Source organism: Pleurodeles waltl, chromosome 11 (genome assembly GCF_031143425.1).
Source record: "Pleurodeles waltl isolate 20211129_DDA chromosome 11, aPleWal1.hap1.20221129, whole genome shotgun sequence".
NCBI classification, from domain to species: domain Eukaryota; kingdom Metazoa; phylum Chordata; class Amphibia; order Caudata; family Salamandridae; genus Pleurodeles; species Pleurodeles waltl.
The window spans coordinates 881,674,196-881,694,893 of record NC_090450.1 but is presented as its reverse complement, the minus strand read 5'-3'; the positions used below and the strand labels follow the sequence as shown (position 1 = coordinate 881,694,893).

Here is a 20,698-nt window from a genome sequence, read left to right as displayed (position 1 = left end):
ATAATGTATAAACTGTCGCATAGAGATGATAATGATCACTGTGACATGAGGGACAGTACTAAAATTTCTGCTACATCAAGTGCTATATTTATTAAGAGCCATCCCACTTGAACTAGAAGGGACACAGCCCAGAAAATTGGAGGTCACCTGTACTAACTTTTTATGGCAATATAAAATGACACAACAGATGCTAAAATACTTGTTCCTTCCCAGAGTGCTGGGGGGCTAGAAAGTTCCTAACTTTATGTTTTATTATTGGGCAGCACTCCTGCAGCATATGGGGGTTCTTATTTTGGCAGGGGGGCTAGGCTTGATTCTTCCCTTTTCAGGTGGAGAGTTCCCAAATATTAATGAATTATCTCTGGGGAGGACACAAGGAGCTGTTTATTAAGATGTATCGAGCCTAGTTATTATAAGAAGGTGAGGTTTAAGACTGTCAGTGACACCATGGACGTCATTTAAGGGTCACCAGGGGCCGCAGCTGCAACCCCTGGATTGTCCCTTGCAACCCTTGGTGGCAAAAACAGTGCCAGGTCCACAGGGGCAACTTGTCCTTCTAGACGTCGGTTGGGGCTCCTTTCTCGTTGTTTTCTCTCATTTTGTATGACACTAATAGTAAATAATGTTTAATTTTTCTCTATTAATGTAATACAAATGGAGTACAATTAGCTGGCTATGGCCCTCCCTGGTAGTTGAGTAAGTAAAAAACAAATTATTTTAAATGTATGTTGTGTGCATGCTTGAGGGTGAGTGTGTGTTTATGTGAGACAGTGTAAGTGTGAACATGTGTGTGTGTGAATGCAATTGTAAGTCAAAGGGTGTGTGATGTCACTTCTGATACTCCTGGCATTTTGGTGAATAGATGTTCCTGGGTGCCATTCTGAAGCTCTGGAATGAGGTTAAGGGAAAAATGGGAATCCAGAAGCATAACATACACTCATTTGTGGCGATCTATAATTTTCCCCTCAATATTGCACGACCGGGTTTGCAGACAATGCGAGCAATTCAGCAGGCTGGGAGATTTGTTTTCTCAGGGACAACTCTCCTCATTTAGTGATTTGCAGCAGGATTTCGGGCTTGGGGCTAAGACCTCCTATAAATATTTGCAGGTCAGAGATTTTTTAAACAAGCTAGGGAATGAATGTGTATCGGTTGAATAAATCCCTCTTTTGAAAATAATTCTACACCCGGGAAGTATGATTGGTCAGATCTATACTATTCTGAATGACATGGTACTGGATGACCCTGAATTGCAAGAGCGCAGATGGAGGAGCGGTTGGGTAGACTTACAGGCCCCAATAGAGGCCTGAATTAAGGTGCTTCTTACCGGTAGTCTGCAGACCCAACACTTAAGAGCTATATTTAACTTGTACTATACATCTGCTAAATTGTTCAGCTGAGGTAAGAGAACTACTGTTGTGGGGAGGCTCCGCTCACATGGTGCATATGTTTTGCAAGTATGGGAAGCTGCAGGCATTTAAAGAAGGGGTTGAGGCTTTTTGGAAGAAGCTGCAACAGAGATTCATATTAGCTCTGATTCATCATCTTCATTGATGTTACTCAGCATTGATCAGCACTTTTCAGGTGACCTGGAGCACCTTTATCTTAGTTTTATTTCTATAGCTGTATCACGCCTCCTTATGGCAATAGCGTGGAAGAGTGCTGATCCACCAGCTGTGTTGTGGGACCCTTGCCAAAATGACGAGACTGTTGAGTTGTAGTCGGCAGCACCACCGAGTATGGGGAACTGAGTCTGATCCCAAACTGTGTGGCAGCTGTCAGCCTAACCCTTTCGACTAGCTAGCAACACCTCACAGATACTGTAGGTAAAAGTGATTTGTGGCAGCCCATCCCATGATACTCTTGGACTCCTCAGGGAAGTCTTTGTGGAAACAGATCATGTCCCGTTCTTCAGTTACATAAGTCTCATACATGTAATGACAAGCAGAAGCATATAATTGTTCAATAGGATTTATTGAAGCAAATGCATTATACGCAACAAGCCATAAAGTTCAATTATAAGGATGATGAAACCAGACACAATTACAACGGTGGACAAAAAAGTGAAACAGAGAAACAGTCCCACCATATTTGTCACAATAGCATTACCAATATTCCTACACACACTACTAAGTTCCCTACATGAGAGCAAGTAGCAGTGATAGTCCTAATCTGCCCATCTAGTCCCGGGAGTGTAGCACCAACCCCATACCTGTGATGAAGGTAAAGGAGAGGTCTGTTAGTCTGCTGGAAATCCTTCTCAGCGACAGAAGAGGAAGCGCCAGGTTTTGGCTGAAACTGCAAAGGCGACAGGCAGCATAAGATGAGATGGTGATCTGACTGGAATGTCCTCTCCAGGGATAATAAGGCAGCCTGATATTTTATAATAAACGTGTTATTCTAGGAACTGCTCTGACGTGACACAACACGTCTCTTTCTGTGTAAGGAAGACACTGTACTCTCTGAGCCAGCGATACCCGGGAACCTATCATATATAGCCTTGATACGAGCATGTAATGAAATATTGTGCAAAGCAATCAATGACAAAGTGCTGCAGAAAAGGACAATGGAGAAGAATAATAAAACATCACCACTAAACCCTTGCTAAAATAATAAAAGGAATACGATGCCAAGTGACTCAGTGAAAGGTCACAGGCCTCAGACCTAAACTAAAATAAGCAAAATAAGTGTGAGTATGTGCCTAACAACTAACCTCACAACAACTGTGCAGCAGTTCTGTCATTGGCAACAAGATCAATGCTACTTGCTTCCTTGCTCCCCTTCCCTTACAATTATACAAAGCTTTCTTTAAATTATACGTGCACACATGTTGAGCACGTATAATTTAAAGAAAGCTCTGTTTAATTGTAAAGAAAGGGGATTAAGGAGGCAAGGAACATTGATCTGGTTGCCAATGACAAACTGGATAAAAGACAGTCTGGGGATGAATAACTGGAGGTTGTGGGGATGGAATTCCCTAAAAACAGTGTTGGATGAAAGCTATTTTTCGGGATATCGACAGGACTAGATGCTACTGCTACATTTCTGCAGACAATCGATCGAGGCTACCTGAACTCTACTCTGTTGTGTACTGGTGTGTAACCTAATAGCTGAGGGAGTGCTTTAATAAGGACAGTATCTTTCCGGTCAAGTTTGTGGGGTAAATATCATTTTATCTGGTGAAGTTGAGCAGCCTGCTTTTCTACCCTCTGAATCTATGCTGAGTTGTTACAATGTGCAAGATGCAACATCTGGCTACATGTGATGAATTCATTTTACAATGTTTGTCGCTAGGCCACCCATGTAAGAGGGAAATGCTGATTTATGGCAATCATCCAATCTGTATACAATCATGTGTTCTGCTAAATTGCAGTGAATTTTAGAATGATGTTCTGTCATTCCCTGAATTTACCCTTGCCTGCTATAAAACTACCTGATTTGACTCCTTGATAGCTGTGATGAGTTAATCTTACAATGTGTGAAGACAATTCATGCACATACATAGGGAATTGTCGATGTACCGTAATGAATTAAATTGACCGTTTCATTATAATGCAGAGATACATTATTTATATATTTATGTGATTGCTCCTTCTTGACAATAAAAATATTTTAAAAAAGGAGGTGCTTATCATCCTGTCTCCTGAGGCCACCCCTTAGGTTGTTGTTCTAGGTAATGTTCCCCCAATGATAAATTGATTGTTTGAATGAGACGTTTGAGGAACTCAAGAACAAAGTTACTCATTGGATAGGGAGACATACAGTTGGCGCCACAATAATGTCCTGGTGTATCAACATGGTATGAAGTGTTAGTTGGATCGGGAAGGACAAGAAATGTTTTGAAGGTAACTGTATTAAGATGTGTGGGATGACTTGTCATTTGTTGGCTTAGACATCACTTGCTAAATTTAGCCTGTCTTTCCCATGCTGGCGCTATGACTAGGTTTCTTTTATAGACCACAAAAGGTATGGTCTAATACTAGGGGACACACTCCCATTCTGAATATACAGAAAAGTTAGGTCGCTTCAAGATTTGCAGTAAGTACCTCCAACAGGTTTGAGCCCCTGAACTATGTGGAGAACTGTGACTGACATGATGAGGACCATAACATGGGTTTACCAGTTCATGATGTCAGAAGTGTTGTTGTTCATTCTGCCCAGCAGGCAGCTCGGGCTTTAGAGGCCCTGAGGGCAGCTCTGGGCTTTAGAGTTAGAATGTGGCAGTGTTATCTGGTAAAGTAAATTATGAGATAAGGACTAGTAATGTTAAATAATGTAAGTTAATTTGTGTTCAAGAAACCTGGGATAACTCCATTTTCATTTAAATGGATATGACTTTTTTGTACCTTTTATTTCCTCTAATTCTGATAGCACCAAAGGGGTTCTAGTGATATCAACCTCCATTCTGTTGAAATGTAAGTTTGAACAGTTGGTTACTGGCTCTCCCATCTTCAAGCTTTAATGATTACTCCTCCCAAAGCACACAAAGTACTGTTGTTGAACTTTTACAATGCTCATTCTTCATTGTGTAACATTGAAAATGTGCTTTTTTTTAGATCTTACCTAGAAGAATTGAGCCGAGTTCAGCTTTTCCCATTAGTGTGTTACTGATAGGAGACTTTAACAATGATTTGGACGTCAAACTGCAGCCATCTTCCAGGCTTCCTTCACTGTGCGTGATGAATTTGGGACTGCATATGGATTATACCCGGTCGGGGGATTTTTTAAACACTTTTCTAAGCAGATTCAACCTTGTCTTTTCCCTTGACAAATGTGTTTCTCCCTTTTCCCTTTACTCTATTACTTTTACCAGCCAATGGCGCTTTTCTGGAACTGATTTTCTTTTAGTATCAGCTTCGCTAAGGGTTTATGTGGAGAACATTGCAATCCCCTCAAGTAGTTTTAGTGAACATAATCCAATATGTTTTTTCCATGGGCCTGGATGAGACTCATATGGTAGAGTCTGGCAATCAGTATAAAAATACCATGCAGTCTGACCAAGAAAGAAGGTTAATGTGGTCACAAATAGAGCCTAATAATCTTTACAATTTGTTTAAATGAAAATTCATTGCGCAGCAAGATAGGTAATGCGTGTAATAATATTGCCTGCAAAGTCAGTGACCTTTTGTCCATTCCATCTCAACAGAGATCTAGCCCACTGCAAAGGTGGTTTGACCAAGATTGTTCTAGGGCTCATAGGAATTTAAAGTTTGCCCTGAGGACTAAAACTAGAGATAAGAACTGAATTATGGCCTGCCTGACCAGCTGTAAGGCTTTGGTTAAAAGAAAGAAAACTTTCTGAAAGGATGACGCTTGAGGTGCCTCCTTCAAGCGTGTTCCTTGAAGAATAGTTTTACACTCTCGGATATCGTTAATTTCCCCCTTTCTGTTATCAATGATAAAGGCTCTCTCTGTCACCATATCACCCTAGAGATGTGTAGTGATGAGGCTATAGACCTATCCCCGAATAAGATATGGAACAGCGATGAGGTGCTCAACTTAGTCTTTACTCTCAATGAAGTTATAGAAGGGATAAAAGGACTTGCTAGAAAGCACCTGGCCTGGAAGGGATTAAGCCAAAGCTATATATAAAGAACTGGAGATAGGGACCACACTTTCCACAGCTGTTAAGGGAGACCCTCTGCATTCATGGCCCACCTCAATCATTACCCCAGTGTTTGAGAAGGGAGAATAAGACAATTGTCAATGTTATAGACCCATTTCCCTCATTGATTCTGTTGTGAAGGTGATTGAGCGTGCTATACTTGATCGACTGTTAGCTTTTGGTGATGACAATCATATTTTAACCAATTTGCAATCTAGTTTTTATCCTTTTGTATGATGAAATGTTGGGTTTTGTATTTGTGTAGCATGTATGGGGCTGTTATGATATTTATTGCATGAGGAAGGGATAGTGTAGTACATGGACTGATTTTAAAACGTTTGCGTGTGAATCACAAAATTGGTATTGTATGTATCTTTTATGGTTAACCTGTTTTGAACTGACTAAAGAAAGTATGAACACTTGAAAAAAAGTTACAAAAGGTAACTAACTTGTTCTTTTCTGCCCTCAATCAGTAACATACTTAAAGGAACATTGTGTGCTGCTTCATAGGGATAGTTTGAATTTAGAACCTACAATACATTCACGACAAAAGCAGTTCACTGCCCTAGAAGAGGCTACTTCCCAGGGTCTTGTATGGCCAGCCCATCCCGATGTGTGAGCCACTTCTGTACAATATGTTTAAGTCCACATATGGCAGTGACCCCAACCAAACAGACACCTAAGATGCTAGTCGTGTTCCACAGTGCCAACACCACACTGAGTTTTGACCATCAGAATCCTTTCAGTTAACAGCTACAACTCGTAGCTGCCAGTCTTTTGCACCAGTCTCTTGAGGAGGGGACAAGTCGTTTATCTCACGGAAAACCTACCAAACCCGGACATTTCTGAAAAGTAGACACCTGAGGTAGTCCAGGGGGGTATGACTTGCGTGGATCCCCCAGTGTTTTCTTACCCAGAATCCTCAGCAAACCTCAAATGTAGCTAAAAAATCATATTTTTCCCACATTTCTGTGTGGGATCATTGCACTGGCACAAATTTACTACCACCCAACGTTCCCCTCAGTTTCCCGATATAAATGATACCTCTTGTGTGTAGGTGGGCCTGTGACAGGGAAGAGCCAAAAACATGTTGAAATTGAGGGGGAACCAAAGTGGGTCTAAAAGGGCAGTTTGAAAAATAACATTTTTAGGCTGACAAGTGGCTGAAAATGTGGTTTTCTAATTCAAGTCTGCCTGTTCTTGAAAGATGGAAGATGATGATTTTAGCACTGCAAACCCTTTGTTGGTGCCATTTTCAGGGAAAAAACACAAGCTTTCTTCTGCAGCCCTTTTTTCCCGTTTTGTTTTAAAAAACGATTTTTTTGCTGTATTTTGGATGATTTCTTGGTCTCCTCCAGGGTAACCTACAAACTCTGGGTACCTCTGGAATCCCTAGGATGTTGGAAGAAAAGGACGCATATTTGTGGACAAAAAGTTATGAGGGTCTAAGCGTGAACTGCCTCAAATAGCCAAAAAAAACCTGAGGGGGAAAAGGCCTGGCAGCGAAGGGGTTAAGGAGAGGAGCTGGAAAACAAAAAGAACTCTCTGCAGCACATTCATCTTAATAGAGGATATAGGTTCCTGCCATAGGAACTAGCAACTATGCCAACTTTGAATATCTCTCTTAACTTGACTCACTGTTGGTGGGAAGTTGGCATCATGAATTGAGCGCATGCTATACCCAAGGTTCATCCCTACGTATTTAATGGTATTGCTAGTGAATAGCGATTTAAAATGGGAAGCGTTCCTGCAGCAATCACATATTATTATTATTAACTATGATGAGTCCAGTACCCTCAGAATGTAACATACTCAATTGAAATCCCAACAACTCATAGAAGGCATGTATTACCTTCAGTACGGGACAGAGGGAAAGACTCAGGCTCCCCAATGAGATTAAAAGATAGTCTGTGAAGAGAGAGCTTGACTATATATTTGCCCAGTTTTAATCTTCTGGGCCAGCAGTTCCACACTGGGGGCAAAGAGCAGGAGTGATAAAGGGCAGCATTGTCTTGTCCCCTCTCTATCGTTATTAGGCATGAGTCTTATCTGTTGACACTACTTTTCGCAGTGGAAATAGTGTACCCTGCTAACACCACCTTAATGAAGCGTTCTCCCACTCCCTGTCCCGCACACCTCCTTCAGAAAAGGCTACTCTACTCTATCAAAAGCCTTTTCAGAGGTGAGGGACAGCAGGACTACATCAGCCATATCATCTATATTTTTTTTAGCTATGTTGATAAAAATGTGGGACTTTTTTGTTGCCCCCACCCTTCTCTTGGGGATAAATACTGCTTGGCCACAGTGAATCGATCCTGTAAAAGGTGTTGCAGTCTGTGGCTATTAATTTTGTGTATATTTTAAAGTCAACACTTAGTAAAGAAATTGGCGTGTAAGAACCACAATGCTCTGGCGCCTTCCCCTTTTTAAGAAGAACCCCCAGCCGGGCATGAATGGCGTAACGTCCCCTCTCGATGTTAAGTTGCTAAATAGATTAGTGATTGCAGGCTAAGCCAGAGGCTGGGGTGAACATGTCACCTTGACAGGGCTTAAGACCCTATATCGCTGAAATAACTTCCTCTACTGTTTTGAGGGCTTCTAGAGAGGTTACATGATCCGAGGTTAATTTTCTTACTTGATATCCCTATAGATATCGTGTAATATGTCATTTGTGAATTCAGCTTTATAAGGAGCCTGACAGAACTGTGCGAATGCTTCATGCTTGGCGCATTCATGCATTCTGGCGGTGCTGTCTGGGGAGCAAATGGCTAAAATGTGGGACTGAACTTCTTTTTTCACAATTTGGTGTTTGCAATTTACCTGCATTGTTACCCCTTCATAATATGTTGTTGGATTTATGCTAGAGAATACTCCGTTTTCTTAATCTATGGAGTCTAAATTGGCCCTGGACATGGGTTATCTAGTGCCATGTCTTTTGAAACAGAGTTATTTTATGATTTTCTTTCCAGTTTTGAGGGTTAGCTTGGTTGTAGGACCTACAAGCAAATCTTAGCTAGTCTACAACTTTCTGCTATATGTGTCACTTGTAGAACAACTTTCATTGAATCCATAACTACGCTGCATGCCCATCATTATGGAGTATAATGTGATTGTTCCAGGTCTGCAGTGCATCTCTAGCTACTTTATCTCCTCACTCAGACTTTATTGTATCTTCACTGGAGCAGTGTGTGCCAAAGATGATCTTCCTTCTGTGGATATAAGAATGTTGATACGCAAGACCCACTTGCTTTAATATGGAGGGCAGGCTGAAAACAGAATCTGCCATTTGATAAGGCTAAAGATGGCTGGGTTGCACTAACCTACTTTCAGGTGATGGCATGTTAAGCAGTCTGATACTCCTGAAGAGTGATAGGCTTCATTTTGCTTCATCCGGGACTTCATGTTGTAATGATGGGTATCTGTTTTTGCTTTCTACTTCTAAACTCATCTACTAAATAATCCTGTTCTTTCAGTGCACATGACATATTGAACTGCTCAACTCCTCAGCTACCCAAAATACGGAAAGCCCGGTGAGGAGCAGATTCTTTGTGGATCTGGCTCCTGGTATAGCGAATACCTCTTTTCTTATCGAAAACACCACTGGGCAAACCAACCTGCAGGGTACAGGGGAAGATCCAGCTGTTCCCGTTCTAATTTTACATCATCCTTGTTCACAAAGAGAGTCACGAAGGACTATGAGTACAAACATGATTAACAAATACTATAATATTACATGCAGAAACAGGTCTCACTGCTCTTGGACACAAAGCTGTTTGTTTTCTTTGTAACCACCTGACAATCTCTTGTGCACTCTTTAGTAGCCCGTATGTTTAAATTTTTATAAAAAGCCTCAAGCGCTGCAAAAAGTGCGGTTGATAATACTGCCACCGAAGCCGTGAGTAAGCATAAGTTTAAAAAAGGCCTCAACATAAGTTACTACTCTTAGACAACCTGTGTCGTTTTTTTCCAAAGTTCCAATCTACACCCTTCTAAGCCCTCTTTATTCCTCTAGTGTTTTTACAGAAATTCTTAAACTCTAACCTCGCCAACCCAGCAGACAATGCTGTTTAACACTGGGGATATGAACAGACACATGCTAAGGGTAAACGTGGAATGCTATATCAGTCTAACGCTATACTAATGACTAAGGCACTATAAAAATGCTTATACCATAATAAAACAATGAGAAATGGAACTGCTATTTGGACTACCTATACTGTTGTTTTTGCCCAGACCAGAATTAACAGCCTTTTTATTTGCCTTTCTGCCTTTTCTCATTTTATTGGGCATGAACCACACCCAAGGGGGCAGAAAAGAGCTGTTCGGCATAATAATAAAAACACAAACCTAGCCATTATGCATCTTAAAACTAAAATATAAATATTGGAAGAAAAACAGCAAAGGGGGGTGATTACTGTCGAAAATATAATATACAGATGCACATAGTCACCTTATAAATTCAATAAGTACAGTGACAAGAGCATTAAAGCATGAAGGAACACACATGCATCAGCCTGGAGGAAGGTGAGAGACATGGAGACAGAAGAACAGCCACAGTAGGGTTCCTACCGACGTGAGCAGGGCCACCTGCCAGCTTGGCAACCTCCACTCGCAGTGCAGCTGTGGCGCCAGGATACTGAGGATCATCATCTCCATAGCATCCGCCATCTGCAAGGACAAAGTTGGTAAGAAGGATTAGCTCCTGAAGATCAGAGCGGCACAGACAGATGCATGGGTTAGTTCGGGCTCATCGAGTCCAAAGACTAGCCATACTCATTTTCTCGAAGAATCAAAAGTGCTGGAAACAGGTTAAATTTGACAATCCCTAGATGTCATCATACAATGAATGTTCTACCTTGATATCAAAGTTTTATTATTGACGTGCACGTATAGCGACTACGCAAAATTGACTACCAACATATTGTCGAGGTAAGCAGATCTGGTGTTGAAAACATTGCATCTATATTTTCCAGTATATACTTCCTTTGACAATATGTAGGCAGTTGATATTGTGGAGTCAATTTATGTGCAAGTCAATAGTAAGGGCGGTAATATTGTGATGTACAATTTATCACATGCCTTACCTTTGTCATTGTTTAACTTCTCTGCCTATTTATGTATCTCGACCTCTTTCCTTCTCTTAACCTACCCGTGCGCTCTGTCTCTCTGTGGCCAGTGTCATCTTTAGGAGACTTTTGGGCCCCTGGAAAGACATTTCAATTGTTTGTGTGAACCTTGTTTCTGAACGTTTGTTTTGTATCGAGCAGGCTTCAAGTAGCAGAAAGTGGGTAATAAAATGCAAAGTTGTTACAAACACCTCCACCCCAAAATATGCTGGTAATGCCCTCAGCAGATGGCAATAGCCTGTAATTATGCTATAGCCAGCAGCAGGGTTGCCATTTTCGAAGATAAAAATACCGGCCCCTTGCTGTTGTTTTAAGAGTCTGCAAAGGCCGCGACGTGATACTAAATACGATGTTAAACAAAAGGGTATGTAATTATTTGTAACATGACTTGTCTGTCTTTTTTAGTGTAATTATTAGTCATGGGTCATTAACGCAGCTCTAGAATACATCTGAAAGTGCTTTCAATTTATATTTTCTGTTTGAAGTATGTACAGATAGGGGCTAAATATACCAACTTTTGGTGATTTTGCGTATTTATGTACCGGCGGGGACATTAAAATACCGCTTGTGCCAGTAGAAAACCAGTCAAGCGCCAAACCTACCCATCAGAGTTTAATGCACTCTTTGTATGCTTTCATGTAATTGGCCCTCTCTCTGGCTCTCTTACATTCAAACTTTTGCTTTTGTTCTCTTGGCTCAAGCAGCTTAGATCATTCAGTGGATTTCTGCACCTCCAGAAGATGTACAGGTGGGCAAGCCAGAAAATTCATAAGAGATAGCCAAGCTAGCGCCTTCTAGGGGACTATAATGTCTATAAGAGCCAAAATACGAGCCGAGCAGTAAGATCTGGCGCGTGAATCATGCAACTAATGTCATGCAAAAATACAATCAAAGAAATTTAAAAATCGTTATTTTTTCAACATCATTATTTTATTTTAACTAATTAGATCACACTAGTGCATTTAGTGACATTTATTAAAAACCATTGTTTCTAAAGATAAACGCAGAAGTTGTCTTTTTTGGAACAAAAACTACAAGTTTAAGCATAATGAAAGGAAAAATACTTTAATTTTGTATTAATGGTGCCGGCTTCTCCTGGCTCAACAAAAACAGACCAGTGTTAGTGGTGGATGAACACTTCGATCACATCCCACAGTTGGTGGTCTTGGTTACATGTCTTCAGAAGACACGTGTGATGTACAGCTGGTAAAGAGGAGACACTAATTTACATGTTATGCTTTTTAAATCGATCAGTATAGCAGATTTTAAATATCTGCTCAGCTGTCCAATTTCTATGTTTCAACAGCTACTGTAGGGAGAGAATGGGGAGTCCAAGGAAGATTGCTCGGGCTCCATTAAGAAGCCATTTCTCATGGAAAAATGGAGAAGCCCAACCTGGACATTTAGCTCGAGCCTTGCATGGTTTGCCCACCTCAACCTGTGGGCTATAGGTTCAGGTCTCAATTAGGCCTGGGTGAAATTTAAATTATGTCTGCATAATTCATGTAATTTCAGGAACTTTGTGTTATGCTTTGTTAATTGAAATTCCCAAAAGTACTCCATTATGACACTTTGATCAATAGCCCCCTATTTGCGGTAAAACATTTACCACAAACGGTGAATTTGCAGTAGCAATTTACAGCGAACTTATTCAAAGACCAGGATGCGAGCTAGTTTGGTTCTCAACCCTTTTGTTTAAATGCGTCTTTGTGCAAAAAATGCCGTAAGGACATATTTTGTGCTAAAATATGGGACGAAATGGCAAATTTGCATTTTGTGAAATTACGCATAATTTTGCCATAGTTTGCATAATTACTCAAAAGCATATAAATCAAGTTCTGCACACCCCAGGGGCCATATGTCCGAACACTTTTTCCCATAGACACAGAATGGGTAAAAACCTTTGCTACATCTGGCCCCATGTCTCATTGAGGTCAGTTCTGCCTCTCAACCTTCTGAGGACAATATAAGACTAAGCCTGGTCACTTAAGTAATAGTAATACCTAATATATATACAGTCCTACAAAATTGGAAGACTTTATTAGCAAGTGCGAAACAAAAAGTAAGTTATCATTTTGTTTCCTTGCTTTGTTCACCACATAGCATTCTTCGCTCATCTTCTTGTGTGTGTCTCGTGTCCCTCTCCTAGTGGTTACCACTTCTCCACTAGATTCCATATACACCTTTTGCAGCCCATGCTTGACCAATGGCACGCTGCCATTAGTCACCTGTTTCCATCTCTCTTGTAGCCATGTGATATGTTCCTGCTACACCCCCTCCTGCACCTGGCTCAGGCTACCGCTGCAATGACCCCTCCCGCGCTGCGCTGCATTGTAACGTCAGGATGGAAGACCAGCTTTCACCTACCACACTCTTAGCCTCTTTGCGTTATTTCCAGGCTATTTTTATTTCCTAGCCTTCCATATGAAAAGAAGGTAATTATAGACTGTTCAGCCTGGAACAAAAGCTGATGCATTTAGGTGTTACTCCTGCTCCACTTATCTCTAAAGACTGAGAGCAATGTTTTTCTTTCGAAAATCTTTTCAAGATTTGTGAGGGTGGCTAACTTTATCCGTTATTGTGGCCAATGCGAACAAACTCCCAAAGATATATTTGCTGAAGTGGTGTCTAATGTTGACACACTAGAGCCGGAGACATGCCAGGGTTTTACGATATCTGCAAAAGGTTGATCTGCCTACAGTGAATCTATATGCAATTAATTTATATAGTCAATGGCCATCCTGCAAATGGTCAATACAAAAAGATGGGAAGAGAGGACGTCGGGTTCAGCGCACATCCTCTCTAATAGTATGAACCCATAACCGTGCAGCTCTAAGGTGATGGGCCAGTCTGTCCGCTTTGGGTAATTGGACTAGTTGGGGCCACCAAAGGCATCCTTTTTAGGAAACGTAAACCCTCATCCAATGATTGGTGGCATGCTTCATTTATCAAGCTGTGCTCTTTGTTGAGCTGGGGCTGCAATGCACATTGGTCCCCATAAAGGAGTATTTTGCCAGAGTCCTAGCCTATGAGTCTTGAATGCGATACTCAGACCCTCGGTGCACAGCCCAATTACGAAGCATGCCGCAAATATGTGGGTGAGGGCCAGAGTGGGTGGGTGTGCGCCTCAGTGGGAGTGGGATTCAGACTCTCAGTGTTTTGTGTGGGGAGATTCCTCTCACCACTAAATACTAAGGGTCTGAGTTTGACATTCCAGACTCATAGGCTAGTTAAAAGAACTACAGCAACAAGCCCCTCTGAGGGGCGCAGAGGGCACTGCAGCGCCAGTCCAACAAGAACAGTCCAATGACAATACATAGCACCAACTGGAGGGGGAGGGCTTGTGCTTCTTAAAAACAGCACCTTTGATGATCTCAACTGGTCCAATTACCCAAAATGGACAGATAGGGCCATCACCAGGGAACTGCACACTTACTTTGGATTGGTAGCCTGAAAAAGTGGCACAGCTAGGTCTTCACAAACCAACATTGGTCAACACGAAGATTGGTAAGAGCTTAGATTCACAGAAGTGCCCTACACCATGAAAGCAAGAGCAGAAAGAGCTGCCTTCTTAGTTCCCAACCCGCTGTAACACAACAGACAACACTGTGGGCTTGTTCTAAAACTAGGTGCTAAATCTCGTAGTAAAACAGAGGTATTACTCTTCAGTTTTAAAGTCCAGGAGCAAATAATCGTAAAATGTGTGGTTGCAAACATTTTCCCACATGTGTTTAAGTTTGAATACCAGCAGTCGTTTGTTAATGGTAACCATTCTTGTCGCTTCTGTGGAGTAATGTGATTTTACTGCATTTCTCGAAATCTGCACAATGGTAGAAATGTGCAGTAATCTGATTACCAGGCACTTCACCTGTTCCATAAGACTCTAAATGAGGCTGCTTGGTTTCTAATTCACCATAGAGTACTCATCAACCAGTTGGCCCTCCAAGGAGAGCGAGGAAGAAAGGATGTTTTGGAGGGCGGTTCCATTGTCAATGGGGTGCACCATTGTTAGGGAAGATGATACACTACTCGTGTCACAGCTATGTGTTATACAGATCTTCTTGAATCAGGTGTCATATTTGTCTCCACAAATCCTGAAAGAAGACACTTGTGTGCCACCACTAAATGTTCTGTTAAAACATATTTGATTCCTTCCTCTCTCATGGTCTCAAGTCCTAACCCTTGTTCAAAGTTCAGACCAGTTGATGACATCTGTACAGCTCTAAAACCTGGACTTTATACACGCACTGAACGTAAACTACCATAGGTTGACTTTTTAAATAACCTGATCTTCAGTCTCTTTTTAAGACATGCAAAGTCCTCCTAAACTCTTCAAGTGGAATCCCACATCCTAACCCTTTCATCCTGGAACATTTTACCTTCCAGTGAGATTCTCTGAAAATGAGGAGTGGCCAACAGGCCTTTATCCAGCAATTTTAATACTCAACCAGGGACTTATGCAGCAAACCTAGCCTTCTTGGCTCCGGTCCTTCATCTGTAGTGCTCTAAAAATGAAGGTCAGTGCCTGAGTCTTCACCATTTTCTGCAGTACGAGTAAGTGTTGCCTTTTTAGGTAAGGAGGTATATGTCTGTGGGAGCCCATATTAGCTGCTACTCTGCGTGTATGATTTAGGATGCGTTGCAACCTACCTAAACACTCCCAAGGAACCCTCTAAGCAAAGTGTTGCAATAATCCAGAAACAAGCCTACTATGTCTCTGGCTGGGGATCCTCTGTTTTCTTCACAAAATGGCACTGTTTAGCCAAAAATCAAGTGTTTGCAGGTGTTTTTCGGATGATTAACATGACTTTCCAGACTTAGCTGTTCATGCAACACAAAACCCAAAGACCTAACCAACTGAGATTTGATGACTAGGGGGCTTGCTGATCTGAACAGATGTATAGTTTTAACACACATTGGCAATCGCTGAGCTGGAGCCCACCAGCACAGTACAGGCAGAGCAGCTCCCAACATCATACTTAGTTTCTGCTTAGCATTGCCAATATTTCAACTAAAGGGGAAAACATCTGTATGTCATTGGTGTAGATACGAAAGCTCAAACTTCTGGCTAACAGGATACCATAGAGTGGTTTGCATATTTGTATTAAAAATTACCAGCGAAAGAGGGGAATGTAGAGCGGAGCATGTTGTGGGGGATATGTCTCTCCCGGAGCTGTGTGAGGTGGTTAGGTATTTAGTAGAGTGACTATCTTTTTAAAACCGAAAACCAGGACATTTCATAAACATAGAAAAAGGATGACAATTTTGCATTGATAGTGGGAACAAAATGACTTAATTGGTAGCACTCCCTAATATAGAAAACACACAGTGAGGCAATAAAGGCAGTTAAATGCAACTTTTATACATAGTATCATCGCTGTTAACTTAATTGCTTTCTTCTATGAACTGCTGATTCATTCTGCACTGGAAAACGTGCAAACGTTTTGCATGAGAGGGAGAGAGGCCAGAAGATCCTGAGAGGTGAATTCCATGTTTTGTTGATGTTACAATGTTGACGTCATTTAAGGGTAGCTGCCCAAGAGCAGACCCTACACCAATGTGTGCCGTAAGTTCTTCTCCATCAGTGGCGTACTACTTACATCCTAAATCATGATCTAGCGATGATGAAAGGAGCGAGAAGCAGTGCTATGCCTGAGCTTTCCAGGCTCAAATATATCAGAGGGCTCTTATGGGCATCATGAAAAGGCAAGCAGTTTTGACGTCAAAGTGACAGCAGTACAGGACAAACACAAAGCCATTTCAGTGACGGTCACAGGAACGGAAACAGCCACTGCCAACAGTGACATTTTTGTTTCCGGCCACAGAGAAACCAATGATTCTTTGCCAAATGGCACTCTTGTACACTTGCCTCTATCATTAATGTGGAGAAGATGTTTGAAGGAGTGGAGGAAGCTAAGAGAGAGATAAATATCCATGTATAAGGCTGGTGAGTACTTGAGGAGCCCGCAGCTCCACTGAGGATTTCCTATAGAGCCCAAGGACCTGACGAAGACAATGACAATATCCACAAGAGATAAATATTTTGAAAGAATCACTCAGAGACTCCGCCGTTGATTCTACATGATGAAACTCAAGCATGACAGGATACTAAAACAGAGAAGGTTAATGCACCAGAGGCTGCTCTTTATTCAAGATATCAGCCCTGTCACAGTTGATAAGAGAACTATGGTAGAAGATCCCAGGTAAGTTAGCACTGACTACAAGGCCTGATTTCAGTGTACTCTACCTTGCTCGGTTAAAGGTGGCTCTCTGGACCAAATCTCAAATCCTGGCAGATGGAAGTGGCCTCCTATTACCCAGAACTCCACAGGGTGAATGATATGACTGCCAAGTGAGTGTTGTAGAAGTTTGCCTACTTATCACTTTCTCAATTTTCTTGTTCCTTATATCTCAGCATCTTAGATGTATTTGTTTTTGGGTGCGTTTTGGCCCTGCTGTCCATATGTCAGCCCCCTCTCGTAAGTAGGTAACAGTTGTATACAGAAGTTTATCTTGATGATTTAGAAATCCACTACCTCCATAATCTAATCTTTCAGAAGTCACTACTCAGTGGTCTCTTTATATGTACCCCGTCTGCTTGGGTTTGGACTCGTACATCTCTACTGTGATACTCTTTTACTATAGTCACCACTGAAGAACTGTATGAATCCTCAGGCAGAGTAACCCCCGCCATAGGCATTGTATGTTAAAGGATTCCTACTGAGGATTTCCCAGTGGAGAGTATTTCAAAAGAGGATCTACCACTTCTTTCGAAAAAAAGTTTTCAGTTACCACCTAACTTTAAATCACACCCCATAACTACAATGCAAGCTTTCATATTTATTACTCAGAGAACGTGAAATCTCCTCTTAAAACTTATCTTCTCGCTCTCGGCCTACCTTATCCCACATTTGCTGCCTCCTCTCCCAATTACCCTTCCAAAAGGATCCGAAGATCCGTTTCTATGATGTCTCTGAAGTTACTGCTTTCCTACTTTGCTTGATGTGCAGCAATCACTGCCCTTGTAAGGATGGCAGCATAGAAGTAATATTAAAAATATATAAACATTGCTTGTAGGTTACCGGCTCATATGTGTTATTTATGACTGCACACTGTATATTTGCTTTCTTGTGTTTCAACTAAGAAAAAGAATAGAGAAGTTTAAAAAAGACATAAAGGAAAAAATAAATAAGAAGATATTTTTTTTGCCATACGCCACCACCTGGATTGATTAAGCAACATATTTCATAGATCTTTTATCCTGCTTTTCTGAATGTGAAGGTAGATATGGAATACTTGCCCACGCCAGTCCTGTAAGTATGGAGAGCTTCCACTGGAATTTCCCAAAACCAATGGCTTCCACCGCATCTTCCACCATAAAGGTATCTGGAAAGAAAAGGGTGTTCAATGTCAGCATGTCTGCAGGAAAACCCTTTCTAGATGGTAAAACCATATAAAGAAAATTAAAAGATTTGGTAAGTTTGGAATAAGGGATAAAAGTTTTGAAGAGAGCTCAATACATAGTAAGGAGCTGGATGGTGGTAAAAGGGCCGAAGGAAATGGCACATATAGAAAGAGGTACAAGAATTATGTGTGTGTTTGCAGAGTCGGACTGGGGCAGAAAATTGCCCGGGAGCCAGATTAAAAGTGTCCCCCATTAGTGAATAAGACAGTTAAAAAGGAAGCCCACACTTGCAAACCACGATAGGTTTAAAAATGTAAAGACAAGATGTATTGGTGTTTTTTAAAAGCATTGCATCCATCAATTATGCATACTCGGACAACGGGATGTTAACATAAACCCAGAATTTACACACAAATCATTTTATGATTATCAGAATACATTGCATAATTAAAGACCTGTTGAGCGTCTACTTTATGCTAACATCTGCATGTACAAATTCATAAATACAAATTCGAAGTATATCTTCAATGTAAGAACAATTTACCAAACGTTCAATAGAGGATCAATAGTACCAGAAGAAAAACAATCCCACAATGTTTTTGCACGTGACACACCAGTAGCTTATACATTTACAGACCTGCCAACTCACACAGTGCCACCGTGCGACACACAATATCAGCTCCCATCACACAGTCACCCGGTACGGAGACGATATCACACGGTGGCAGGGAAAACTAGCTGAAAGCCACTGTAAACAGTAGTTTTCAGCTCATTCTCGGAGGCTTTCAACTGCTGATGTCCATTAATGGGTGTGAAAACACCCCAAGACATTGGAAAAAGCCTCAGCAAGCTTTTGTTTTTTGGTTTTGAGAGGAGGAGAAGTGTGGCTGGGTTGCGGGTGAAAGTGCCTCTGAGGTACTTCTTGGCACAAGGCCATGCCCCTCTCCAGACTCCACCCCTTCCACAAACAGTGTGATTTTTATTGAAGGTCTTGTGTTCACCGACTCTGATTGATACTTTTCCCTAATTTTTTATAAATTCTTAGTATTTCCATATAAACAGGCAAATGATCTCTAGATGGAAATTTGGCATACAGGTATGAACGTTCGATGGGAATTGCTTCAGTTTACCTCTCGCAGGAATTCAAAAAGGTTAGCCTTAACTGCAGTCATAAATATAGGATGAATCGTAATTGAATCAACAAATAAAATCTCACATTTGATCACCAAAAGATCCCACAGAAGGCCGCAGAGCAATTATTAATCAGATTATGCTGCCAGGTAAATTCCTCCAAGATCAGCTTGTGTACTGTATTCTCTTTTTCCCTTGTCACCCTAAAAATCACTGCACCAACAATAAGATGATGGATGGAATACTAAATTAATCTCAGCCACTGGTAATTGTCAGGCCATATTCCAGGACATCATTTTTCGCACACTATGCCACTCTAGTCAAAGGCCTGTCTTGTGCAAATCAGTACTGACCCTGCTCCTCATGAAAACAGACCGTTCCGAACTGAAACCAAACACATAGCGTCAACAGCTCTATCAGTCCGGGTGATCGGATATCAAATATGGATTTTGACTGAGAGCCAGGTCCTAAGCCGGACTACCCAGCTCAGTTCCACCTGCTGATGGTACAGTTACATCTGCTTCTGAGGGCACCTAACATGCTGCATCTAATTGGAAAGGAGATTAGATTATTGATCAAACGACTGATTGATTTATGTAGGATTTCTCCAGTTATTACTGCCCTGTGAGAAATAGGTAGTTTGTCTAGTGCCTCTGACAATTCACAACATGTAAGGCATGCAGACAGCATATAGGCTGTCGAGTCTCAACTGTCGTATATACTCTAGTCACGGTGCACCCCATCAAAATCCCTTCCTGTTTTAGAAAACCCAATGTGCTGAGGAGACCCTAGTTGTACTGTTAATGAAAGTGTTGTTTTTAGGTTTGACATACGCATAATCTATGGGGTTTTGCTTCAACTTCCTTCAAACATGGGCTCATTCGGCTCAGAAAAACAGCTGGAGACATTGCTGCTCACATCCAAGAAGACCCACAGGAGTATTTTAGTCTCACCGTTTTTGTATTGGCTGCTGGGTGTGTTCTTCCACCTTTATTGGAATATTTATAGGTATAATTCCATTCATCCTAAAAAATGTATTGGATTTGAATCGGTCAATAGTCAGCGTAGGGGCGCCGCTCTGGAGTGAAAATCGTATAATAAATATAGCCTGCCCCATCTAGACCCCGCTCAATCTAAACAAGGTGCGACTGCTGGACTACGGCCACAGGTGAAGGGGTGAAGAGGGGTCATTTCGGGCCTACGACGTGCATTAGCGATGATGCTATGGCAATAGGGGAGTTTAATAGCTTCGAGCACACATTATAAAAGAGACCAGATGGTTTATCATTATCATTCGTCTAGCAATAAGGTTTTTACTTGTTTTCCATTGCATTTTTATCATTTTAGTCAGCACTTCATTGTGAGCAGTAGACATTTTGGCTTCACCAAAGCGTGTTTATAAATGTCACATCGCTAGCAGCTTTCAACTTT

At 41.4% G+C, this 20,698-nt stretch overlaps 1 protein-coding gene across 1 annotated transcript in view; it reads right to left on the bottom strand.

Annotated features, from left to right (window-relative positions):
• The window catches only part of SVOP (SV2 related protein), a 305,181-nt gene that overhangs the window by 190,868 nt on the left and 93,615 nt on the right, over positions 1 to 20,698 (bottom strand). Inside the window, exons 3-4 of the mRNA XM_069214772.1 lie at positions 18,032 to 18,117; positions 10,175 to 10,273 (exon numbers count right to left, since the gene is read on the bottom strand). Coding sequence (XP_069070873.1) covers positions 10,175 to 10,273; positions 18,032 to 18,117 — 185 coding nt within the window. The remainder of the gene's footprint in view (positions 1 to 10,174; positions 10,274 to 18,031; positions 18,118 to 20,698) is intronic.